At 44.7% G+C, this 10,623-nt stretch overlaps 1 protein-coding gene across 3 annotated transcripts; it reads left to right on the top strand.

Annotated features, from left to right (window-relative positions):
* The first annotated feature begins 4,729 nt into the window (after positions 1-4,729).
* Positions 4,730-9,873, top strand: LOC136549871 (transcription initiation factor TFIID subunit 10-like). Of its 3 annotated transcripts, none has more exons than XM_066541293.1 (7): positions 4,730-5,132; positions 5,584-5,786; positions 5,870-5,934; positions 6,068-6,130; positions 7,741-7,798; positions 7,903-7,953; positions 8,364-9,550. In XM_066541293.1, the coding sequence occupies exons 2-7, from the start codon at positions 5,643-5,645 to the stop codon at positions 8,454-8,456; spliced, it is 474 nt and encodes a 157-aa protein (XP_066397390.1). In that variant the 5' UTR covers positions 4,730-5,132; positions 5,584-5,642; the 3' UTR covers positions 8,457-9,550. The 3 variants fall into 3 exon arrangements, with proteins under 3 accessions (XP_066397390.1, XP_066397391.1, XP_066397392.1); XM_066541294.1 differs by having other exon boundaries at positions 4,731-5,132; positions 5,594-5,786; XM_066541295.1 differs by lacking the exon at positions 8,364-9,550 and adding an exon at positions 9,567-9,873 and having other exon boundaries at positions 4,736-5,132.
* Positions 9,874-10,623: the final 750 nt, after the last annotated feature.

Raw genomic sequence — 10,623 nt, 5'->3', positions numbered from 1 at the left:
TCCAAAAATTATGAAATTTGTTTTGCCACTTACTTATCATGTAATGAACATTTACAAAAATTTTGAGCTCAATTAGAATAAGTTGATTTATTTCATAATTTTGAATTAAATAATTAATTCATAAAAGCAAATAGTAACCTTTAATGATTTAGGTTTTGTTTGAAATTTTGGGTTGAGTGATGACCTTGGGTCATTAGTTGATAATGATCCTTGGCAATTGATGTATATGTTACGAAAAAGATTTAGTTGTTGACTTGCAACTGTGCCGCGAAGGAAAGTTGTATTCAAATTCTTAATTTTTGCATCCATCATCGAGCATCATGTTTTGTATTCCGCATCATGTTAAACATGGCATTATTATTATGTGTAGTGAACGAAGGTGAACACGGGGTAGTTAATCAAGTTGTTGAGGAGGTTAATCCGTCTGTTGAGGTCAGATCGAATACTTGTGAAACGTCGCAGGAACCGGATTTTTCCGTCAATGAAGGCAAGCCCCGGATGCATACAACCCTACCTTGTGTTTTACAAATTAATTTTGCTTTTGCTTTCCGTTACTGCATTAAGTAATTAGGAGTTAAGTAAGAGCCTAATTGGTGCATTACCACCCTTGTTATTCCATATTTACCATATTACCAGTTTTAAACTCGTATATGCCTAGTTTTGCTTAGCTATGCGTAGAACGATGAAAATCGGGTGACTACCTGCCACCTGCAAGTTGTAAGCGGAACATTGGTTAACTATGTTAGCATGTGATATGGGAATGTGGAGTAATAAATCTAGACCGGGCGGACTCGATGAGTGTGAGCCATAAGACATGGAGGTCTTGTGAGTGGGTTCTTTCCGCCTGTGTCGATTAAGGCACGTCCGTTGTTGAATTGCATGAGGTGAGAATTTGTAGTACTAACCACATACTCCGGTAAGCCTGAACTTGGCCATTCTATTACGAGAATGGCTACTCGCGCACTAGGAGTGGAGAGATGGCGGGAATAGCGTGTACCCACATGGTCATGGGCTGGAATGGTGAAGTACTGTATTCTCGGGTGGCGCGGACCCGTTCTTATTTTAGAGGATCCGAGGGTAGGTTGGTATATGTAGGTCGGGGACCTACATATGTCGTGTGGTCTGGAATCCCTAGCTGGGTTGTTTAATCGGTTTGAATCGTCATTGCTCCTCGATTATGGAGACTCAACTCACTGTTCATCATCGTAGAATTAATAACTGAAACTTGAATAAGGTTTGTGAAGGTATTGGATATGAAATTTCATGATCTCAGTGCGGATCGTGTCAGCTTTGTATACAATTCTTAAGAAGTTTTCTTTATAAAGAATGTTGTTAAAAGAGCTTTTATGCAAAAGAACTTTGATCATTGTTAAAGCTATACCTTGAATCCCTGAGCCTGCATTCCTAGTTATCAGTCAATATTTTGGATAAGTCTTGTTGAGTACTTTTGTACTCAGGGTTCGTTGACCCCTTGTTGCAGGTGAGCCTCATGAGCAGATCTGTTTTGGATCGTGCTGCATGACTATCGTTCGTTCTGACGATGAGAAGTAAATGTGTGATCCTTGGGCAGGATGTTTATTTTGTGTGTTATGTATATATTAATCATGTCACTCCACTACTACTATGGTTTGTAATAATTATCGAACTTAGTTTGTAAGGTTTGAATCAACTGGTTTGTAAACTATGTTATCATAAAACTTCCGCTGTTTTTACTCTGGTTTTGATATTTGAATAAATATTGTAATACTGCAATGACTCTATAACGTGATCCCGCTCGGAAATCGTGGATGATTCGGGGTTCCCCGAGGACACCCGACAGTCTTTTTAAGTTTATGGAAACATATGCATAGATGTCAATGGTCGTCGGATAGTGACAGGTGCATATGGGCTCTATAATTTAGGAGGTTCTGCCACACTAATCCCGGATGGTGATGCAAAGAGACACAAGGTTTATACTGGTTCAGACAATGGGTGCCCTACGTCCAGTCTGAGATATTGATCTTGTATTCCTTACACCGAAATACTCGTAGTAGGGGGTTACAAGCAAGGCGAGAGAGGGAGCTAGTCCTAGGTCTCTGTGTGGAACGGCGTGGATTGCTTAAGACGTTGATCTCAGACGGTAGGGAAGAGTGCGCGTTATAGAGCGTTGCTTGCACGTGAGTGAGTGAGTTTGTCCGTCTGCCTATGCCTCCCTTAGAAACAGCCCCGGTCCCTCCCTTTTATAGTTGAAGGGGGGTCAGGGGTGATACATGCGTTCGCTATGCGGTGTCCTGCGAACAGAGGCGGCATGTCCGAGCCCTGTAGCCTGTTACTGTGGTGGTATGGTCGACGGAGCGGTCTTGTCCTTGATGCACTGGAGCAACACGTCGGCCATGCCCGATCCTGTGCGATGTGGGAGCTCCAGTGATAGCCTAACGCAGGGCATGGCGGACGACGTGTCAGTTGCTGTGTGCTGATAGTGTAAAGAGCTGAGGCTCAGTTGGTGCCGAGGCCGAGCCATCGTGGGGGGGGGGGCTCGGTGGGCGTGAATCCCGAGGTTGCCGAGACCCTGAAGTGGACTGCCGAGGCGTAGAGGGAGCAGTTGGTCTTGTACACTGATTCCAAGGCTATAGTAACCCGGACCTGACTCCGCACGCCGCGTTGTCCCTAGAGCAGGTGTTAGGTAACACAGCGCAGTACGGGCGCCGGTCGTGGGCACAGCACCGAGCACAGTGCCGATAACCCTCGCCCTGTCATGTCCTGGATGGCATGGCTTCGATGTGACTGGCGTCCTATCGGCCACGCCACTGTGTCGAGCCATCGTTCGGCTGATATCGTGGGAGCGGTCGAACACGCCGGGCGGACGTGACATCTTGTCCGAGAAGTTGGTCGAGGCGGAGGCGGAGGGGTTGTTTTGCCGAGCCGGCCTTGAGCAAGGCGGAGAATCAGCGTCTCGTCCGAGGTTGTACGCGCGAGGCCTCGGGCGAGACGGAGAATCGGTTCCCTGGGCGAGGCCTTTCGCGCGAGGCCTCGAGCGAGGCGGAAAATCAGTAGACCGTCCGAGGCCTCTAGCGAGGCGGAGAGTAGGTGGCCTCAGACATGGCCGGTGTTTGGCCAATAGTTGTCCCTTGGCTTTGACTTTGACGGGGTCTAAGCAGTTTTTTTGATTGCTGCTTAGGGGACCCCTTCTTCTGGTACCCGACAACTACTTCATGATCGTCGCGGAGCTGTAGAGCGAGAAGCCGCCGCCAACGCCGTCGGCCCACTTCCACTCCCTATCGAACAGGTCATTGTTGTTGTCGTTCTTTCACGCCGTCGCCACCACGTCTGCCTCGCCCGCGACGGAGACCCCGCCAGCCCAAAGCGTCCTAGCGGACAGCGCGCATCCGAAAGCCGGCGAGCAACGTAGTGAGGCGGTGCAGAGCGGCAGCAGAAGCAGCAGTGCCCGCTACAGCCAGTCGTGCCACGGGACCAGCGAGTCTAGTAGAGGCAATGGTGCTCCGTCGATCTTGAACGCTGAGTTTGTCGCAGGCATGGAAGCGGTTGGCAATAGGACATCGAAGTTCTTGGTCCCAAACAGCTCGCTCATCGTGGAGATGGCCAACGACGTATGGCGCATGTGCACGTGCGGAGCATGTTCGGCTGAGCACCAAGCCGCCTTATTCGGCTTATTTTTTCAATTAAGATAGTGCTTTTCTCTCACAACAAAATAGTATGAATAATATTTTTTAGCATGAACAACATTTTTTTAATCCAGCCGAACAAGCTGCACGTCCATGATCGGGTACAGGAAGAAGGCGCCGACCATGGGCGCCATCAGCGACGCGATGCCATGGATCCCGTCTTTGAGATGGTGTAGCCACTCTTGCGGATGCAAATAAGGAACGAAACAAATACCGTAGTCGGCGGCGGCCATGTCCTCCTCCTCGCCGGCTTCTCGTCCTGCGGTTTCTTCGTGACGCCGTCTATCTCCTTGCTCTCGGCGACGACCACGTCTCCCTCCTCGGCGGAGAGGGCATTGATGATCTCGTACATGACGACGACGCGACTTTGGTTCGCGGAGAGCCCGCGAAGGAGCGCCGTGCCGTGACTAACCCTGGGCAAAAAATAACCGAGAACCGAGAACCGAACCGAAATAACCGGAACCGAAACCGAATTAACCGAAACCGAAAATTTCGGTTCTTAGTTCGGTTCCCAGTTCTCAGGAACCGAAATAATATCGGGTAATTCGGTTCCAGACCTCGGTTAACCGAACAGAACCGAAGAACCGAATCTGTACATATTGGCCTAATACCAAAAGAACCGAACTGTATAGTATGGCTCGGTTTTCATTTTTCTCATTTTCTTCCCTTCTATGTCGCTGATGTAACGTATGGCTCGGTTAGTTCGGTTCTAACCGAAACCGAACCGAACTAACCGAGACCGAATTTCCTCGGTTCCAAGTTTTGTAGCTAACCGATCGGTTCCAGTTTTATGCTAACCGAATTTTGTAAAGAACCGAGGAACCGGAACCGAACGGTTTCGGTTAACCGAATGCCCAGGGTGAGCCGTGACCACGGTCGTCCCATGCCTGGACTACGACAAATGCGCTGCAGGCCCACCACCTGCCACTGTGGCACGGCCATAGCATCTAGGTGCCATTGTGGCATGGCCACATCAGATGCTGGTGCTAGCGCGGTGGGCTTTAGACTGTTGGTATGGGAAGGCAGTTAATTAAGAACCTAGATCAGAATGTTGATTAAGAACCTAGATCAGAATGCTCCAGAAGTTTGAGGACGCAGGTGCATTTTACTCAAAAGAAAAACAAGACCGCACGCAGGCCATTCACGCCGACACGCCCGATTCGGCGACTCCTGCCGCCTCCTTCCTCCAGCGACACCGGCGCGAGTCTCCCAGCGACGCCGGCGCGCCGCCCCGGCTGGTTGGCTGGACGGTTCCCGCCTGGCCGGCGGCCGCCCCCGGTCCGCCGTCTTCAGCTCTCCGCGGCTCCGCATCCGGCCTCCGCAGTCCGCAGAGCACAGCGCCGCCCCCGCCCCCCGCCCCGAGCCGCTGACGCGGTGACGTCCGGGTGCCGGACGGAAGGAGGAATCGTCGGCGGCACATCTTTCAGAACTAAGAAACCCCTTCCCTTCCATTCTCTTCTTCCTTTCAAGGTCCCCAAATCTCTAACCCTATCTTTCTCTAATCTAATTTGATATTTTTTATGTAGCTTATAGATGTAGCCATGTAGGTAGTACAATTGTAGAAAGTAACCGGGAAATAAGATCAATGATAGTCTTTTGGATGATAGCCTTGTCACATTTATTGAAAAGTAGTGATGATTGCCTCATAATTATATATATGATTTTTAAGATTCTATATCATGGATATTTCAAACTATTAGTATGTTGTTTAAAATGTTTGTATTGTAATTTAAGACTTATTATTATGCCATTTAGTATTTGTGTACCAAATTGTGGGGCAATTTTTATGGTACTTTACCGAATTGCTAAATGGGTGTTACCGGTTTGCATATAGAAATTTTGGTCCGGCATACCCTATGCAAAAATCCTCGATCAGCCACTCTCTTCTTATTTGCTATCTTCGCCGATTCTTACCCTTCAGATCTTACCAGCTAATCGCGCGGTGGGGGCAGCGAGGTGGCAGGATGTGAGAGGCTCAGGATGATGAGCAGCTACGGCGGCGGCGGCACAGGAGGCCCTGGCGGGGGCATGGGTCCAGGAGTGGGTGGAGGTGGGGATGGGCGGCACGACGACGAGGCTGCGCTCACTGAGTTCCTCTCATCCCTCATGGACTACACCCCCACGGTATGGTGCCGCCGTTTCCCTCTTGTCTTCTCTACTTATCTGTCAATGGCTTAGCCCTGATGCTTGGTTTGGTGGTGCGGAAGATTCCCGACGAGCTGGTGGAGCACTACCTCGGCCGCAGCGGGTTCCACTGCCCCGACCTTCGCCTGTGAGTGCTCTTCCAATCTCTCTCCCCGATGAATAGTAGTAAGCTGAGATTGATCAGTGCCATGGAATCATTAAAGTTAGAAACACAAATTACTTGATTTCTTGCTGACATAGTTTAATTTTGTGTTTTACAGAACAAGACTGGTTGCTGTAGCCATCCAGAAGTTCCTTTCGGACATCGCTAGCGATTCTCTTCAGTGAGTAAATTCATAGTCTTTTACAAAGTAAAGGATTACCTTCTTAATATCAATGATAGCATATTCAAGAATAAAAGAGTTTCTTCCACATCAATGCAAATCTTCTGTGCAATTCCATGTTTTGGTTTGGTTCGGCAGGTTTATTAGGCTTCAATCAAAATCATTTATTTGCGTTTTTGATAGTTGTAACTCAATAGCCTTCCCACTTGCTGAAACGTTGTTCGCTCTCTGCTGCTCTTGCAAACTTACCATGCCACCATAGTGATGGATTATTCCTTTGGATATTTCTTGGTAGAAAAGAATATTCCTCCTCCTTTGTTGTCTAAAAATATAGTGTGATCTCTCTTGGAATTTTCTATACTAGCCAAGGGTTGCATGGATTGCTCTGCATCCACTGACTCCCTCCGAGGGTTCTGTTCATTAAAGGAGTTCGTTTTTGTTAAAGGATTATGTTCTGATACATAATGGATGTGCTTGTATTACTCACTTGATTCATGACTTTTGAGACTTATTCTCATTTTACAGTTAAGTTGTCTTGTGCAGGTGCATGTTAGCAAGTTAAGCTAGAAATAGTGTATAATGACATTTAGTTCAGTGTGACAATAGAGTTTTGTGTTATAGCTTACAACGTGCAAAATTAAAAAATATTAATATTTCCCCCCTATTTTTGTGCAGTCAAGTTACTTCTATAAACAAGTAATATACCAGCTGAGGCTTGGTTTTTTTAATGAGGCTTGGTTTTTTTTTAATGGAAATCCAAAGGGGGGGTAGCAGTATAACACACAATTGTCGTCTTCAAAGTTTTAAAAAAACATACAAGATACTTATATTACTGAAGGAGCTCATTCTTCATGTGGCCTGGCTAATCAAGTGATGAATAACTAAAGGACACTGAAATTAGAAAACAGGTCAATTAGAAAAAAAATTTGGTATCATCATCATGAGTTAACAACTAAAAGCATACCTAGTTAACTAAGGATGCTTGATCAATCATCGTGATAGGCTCATGTTTCACATCATGTGCCATAGCAAGCTGCAATTTGCAGTTGTAGTGGCAGCAGGCTAGCGCGATAGCACCTGGTGGAGAGACTCAGAGGCACCTAGCATGACATGACCTTGAATGCCCATTCAGCAGGCAGTGGTCTGGCGATCACAGTTAGCCTAGGGCAGCACATGGCAGCTGAGCTGCATTCTAGAAAAGGACCGCTAAAATGAGTACAAGAGGTGACAATGGAATTCACCTTGTTCAGCTGTTGGGCCTGAGTTATGATGGAAAAACTTGTTACAAGATGAGGAAGGGGAGGGGAATAACCATAACTGAAAGGCATTGTGATTTACTAATCCCGTGGATAAACATATTCATTACAAGGAGGGGAGGGTGGGAAGGTTTGAACTTTGAAGCTTAAACATTCTTGTGCCATTTTCGGATTATATTGTGTTATTGTGCAAGTCTGCTAGGGTCTTATTTTGTGTTTTTTTGGTCAGTGTATGACACTCTATGCTCTTCACTATATAGCAAACTATTTTAAGAATTTCTTAGCAATATGCATTATACACTCTGTAGTTGTGTGCACTAATTTGGTATTACATTTTTCTTTCCCTTGAACTAGGCACTGCAAGGCTAGGGTAGCGGCACCTATCAAAGACAATAAGAGCAAACAGCCTAAGGTGTATTTACTCAGTAGTTGAACTTTTCATGTTCCTAGCGATAAATCTTGTTTAGTATCCTTACTGTTTACTTATCACATTTTCTTAAAAAATGTCATTTTCAGGATAGACGTCTTGTATTAACCATGGACGATCTTTCTAAAGCCTTGCGTGAGGTAACCATGTTTCCATTTAATTCTGCAGTTTGCACTTTTACTTTTTTTGTTGGCAGCAGCCTACCGTTTATTATCTTTGTATTCAAACCAGCTGGGCAGATCTTCTGTATTCTTGATAGAAAAATCATTCAGGAGCACATTATTTGGTTTAGACACTACAACTATCTGTTTTGTCAGGACTTGAAATTGAATCTCCGCACTGTTTTCTTAAAGTTAAACAGTTATGTAGATCCAGTTTGATATGCTCTTGGTCCTCACAAATTTCCAAAAATTCGTAAGGAATAACCAACTGTTAGCGTCAGTTAAGAAAAGAGCACATGAACAAAAACTTAACAATGCAGGATAGATATTTAAGCACATACCATGTGCTGCACCAGTTGGAGATCTTAATGATGATTCAGTTCCTTTAGACTAGATATGGTCAATTCCAGCAACCCAGCGGCAGTGCCCATATGACGTGTATCTTTTGCAAGAGTGAGGTACACACCATCTTCTGTTATTGACATTTTGCATGGCCATGGATATCAGACTAGCATGGTTTTCTTTGCCTGTACTGATTAAACCAAAATCATCATCCTTCCTGTCATTGTATAAGAACGCAAAGTGTGATGTGGATGTTGCTAAAATTTAAAGTCGCAATTAATCTCCCATTTAAATTAAATGTGTAATAGTGGATAGTGCAATCAATAAATCAATGGAGCAGCTAATAAAATTTCAAAATGCCAATCCAACATGGCATATTCTGACATTCTTAGTGACAAACCCATAGGTTTAATGGTTTATGCAAAACCATCGACAAGACCATTATATGCATAGAAGTAAGAACCTTTGGAATCTCACTGAAAAACATTGTAGTCCCTGCAGGAATGTGAAATTTCCTCTTTCCCAGTGTGCCTAAATCTTGCAATCCGATTAGCACAACTCTTAAGGCTACGTCGAAAACCGTGGTGTATCTTCAGTCCACAGCAAACTATCTTTTCCGGTTGACCTTTAGTAATCAATCAATGTATATTTTGTACCATAGCAGTGCTATTAAGCAGGATGATGGTGTTTTTGTTCTTTCTTATGTTCCAAAATAAGTCTGTTGTATCGAAACCTTGCACAAAGGGCATCATTTCTGTGCTCTATATGATATACAAAGTTCATAATGCTGATAGAGAGATTTATTCTTCAGCGTACACCATCCAGACATCCTTGAAATTTGATTTGGTAAAGATCCTGATTTTTTGAAGCTGTGCTTCTATATTACCTCTAATTTGAAGTTCCAGTCTTCCAAACCCTAAATAGCGTCATGGCATCATTGCTGGAAGAATAGAGTAACTACTAAATGTAATCCTAATTCATAAAATCTTTATCCTGTTTAGGCTTAGGAATAGAGTAGCGGCTCCCTTAGCCAATGAGCAGACCTAACAATGATATAATTTTTTTAAAGACGGATGCAGCATATCAGCAATGAGATCTATAACTGCAGCGGACATGGCATTTTTAGGCTTAAGTCGTTTTTAAGCAGTCCTAACTACTGGCCATGGTCACTGGACTACTTTCCACCACATTAGCTTTTGCTCCATTTGTGATCTTATATACCCTGATACTCACATGAGACCTCTCTGCAGCATGGTGTGAACTTGAAACACCCAGAGTACTTCGCAGACAGCCCTTCAGCAGGAATGGCTCCTTCTACAAGGGAGGAGTAGATTGGATTGGGCCAACCACTGTACCAAAATGTCCAAGCGGGGAACTAGGAATTATACAGGGATCATGCGGAATGAATGGGCGTGTTGGCATTCATTTCTTGCCCGATCAATTCGATGTAACCACGGTGGATACCATAATATCCAAAGTGTATCCCTATTGCTATTCGGGATGTATTATTGACCATTATAGTACTTCTAATATGATTAGTATCTCTCTTGATTACCATGCCGCTAAGATTATCCAGAGATCAGATAGGTCTAGTTTATCTAATCCAATATCAAAACTGCTGGAACACAAGTCGTTTTGCTGATTCACCTGTCAATCATTTCTAACCCTACCGGGCCTAAGGATGATTGGACAAACATCATGAATGTTTGGAACAAAATCTATTCTTCTGCGTGTAATTATAAGGGGTATTTTGCCAGCAAAACAACTGTGGCAAATATCCCCTGACTCCCTGAGGTAGCCCATCCCTAGGTGGCAAATTATCAAATTACCTCTGGCCCTAGGAGAACATCTCACGACAATTCTCTAGGTCCCTTATTCCTCCATCATGGATAGACTGATTAGTATGTACTTTCACATGACCACACTGATTAACTGTGTCCTTGCTTTTGTCTATGGCACAGCACTAGAAATCTTATAGTACAGGCACGAAAGGTCGCCTCATGCTATATATATTATATCATCAACCGTACTGATGTACCATGTTCCCACGATTGACTTGGATTTGTTAATTTCTCAACGTGAAGCAAATTTGTCCCTACATCTTTTTAAAAAAAGAAATAAAAACTTAACGCACTTCATCTTTTCAATGCAGCTTATATTTCTGAAAGGGACTAGCCCTAGTGTCGTATTTAGGCCACCAGCCCACCATCAGGGATTTAAAATCTTGCAGTCTGGTCACTCTCCAATTTCTATTTGCATGGTCATCGACAGCGACATTTATAATCATCACAAGTTTCTAAGGTCTAT

The sequence above is a fragment of the Miscanthus floridulus genome, chromosome 4 (genome assembly GCF_019320115.1).
Source record: "Miscanthus floridulus cultivar M001 chromosome 4, ASM1932011v1, whole genome shotgun sequence".
NCBI classification, from domain to species: Eukaryota; Viridiplantae; Streptophyta; class Magnoliopsida; order Poales; family Poaceae; genus Miscanthus; species Miscanthus floridulus.
Note: the sequence above shows the minus strand (reverse complement) of the source record. Positions and strands in the feature narration are given on the sequence as shown.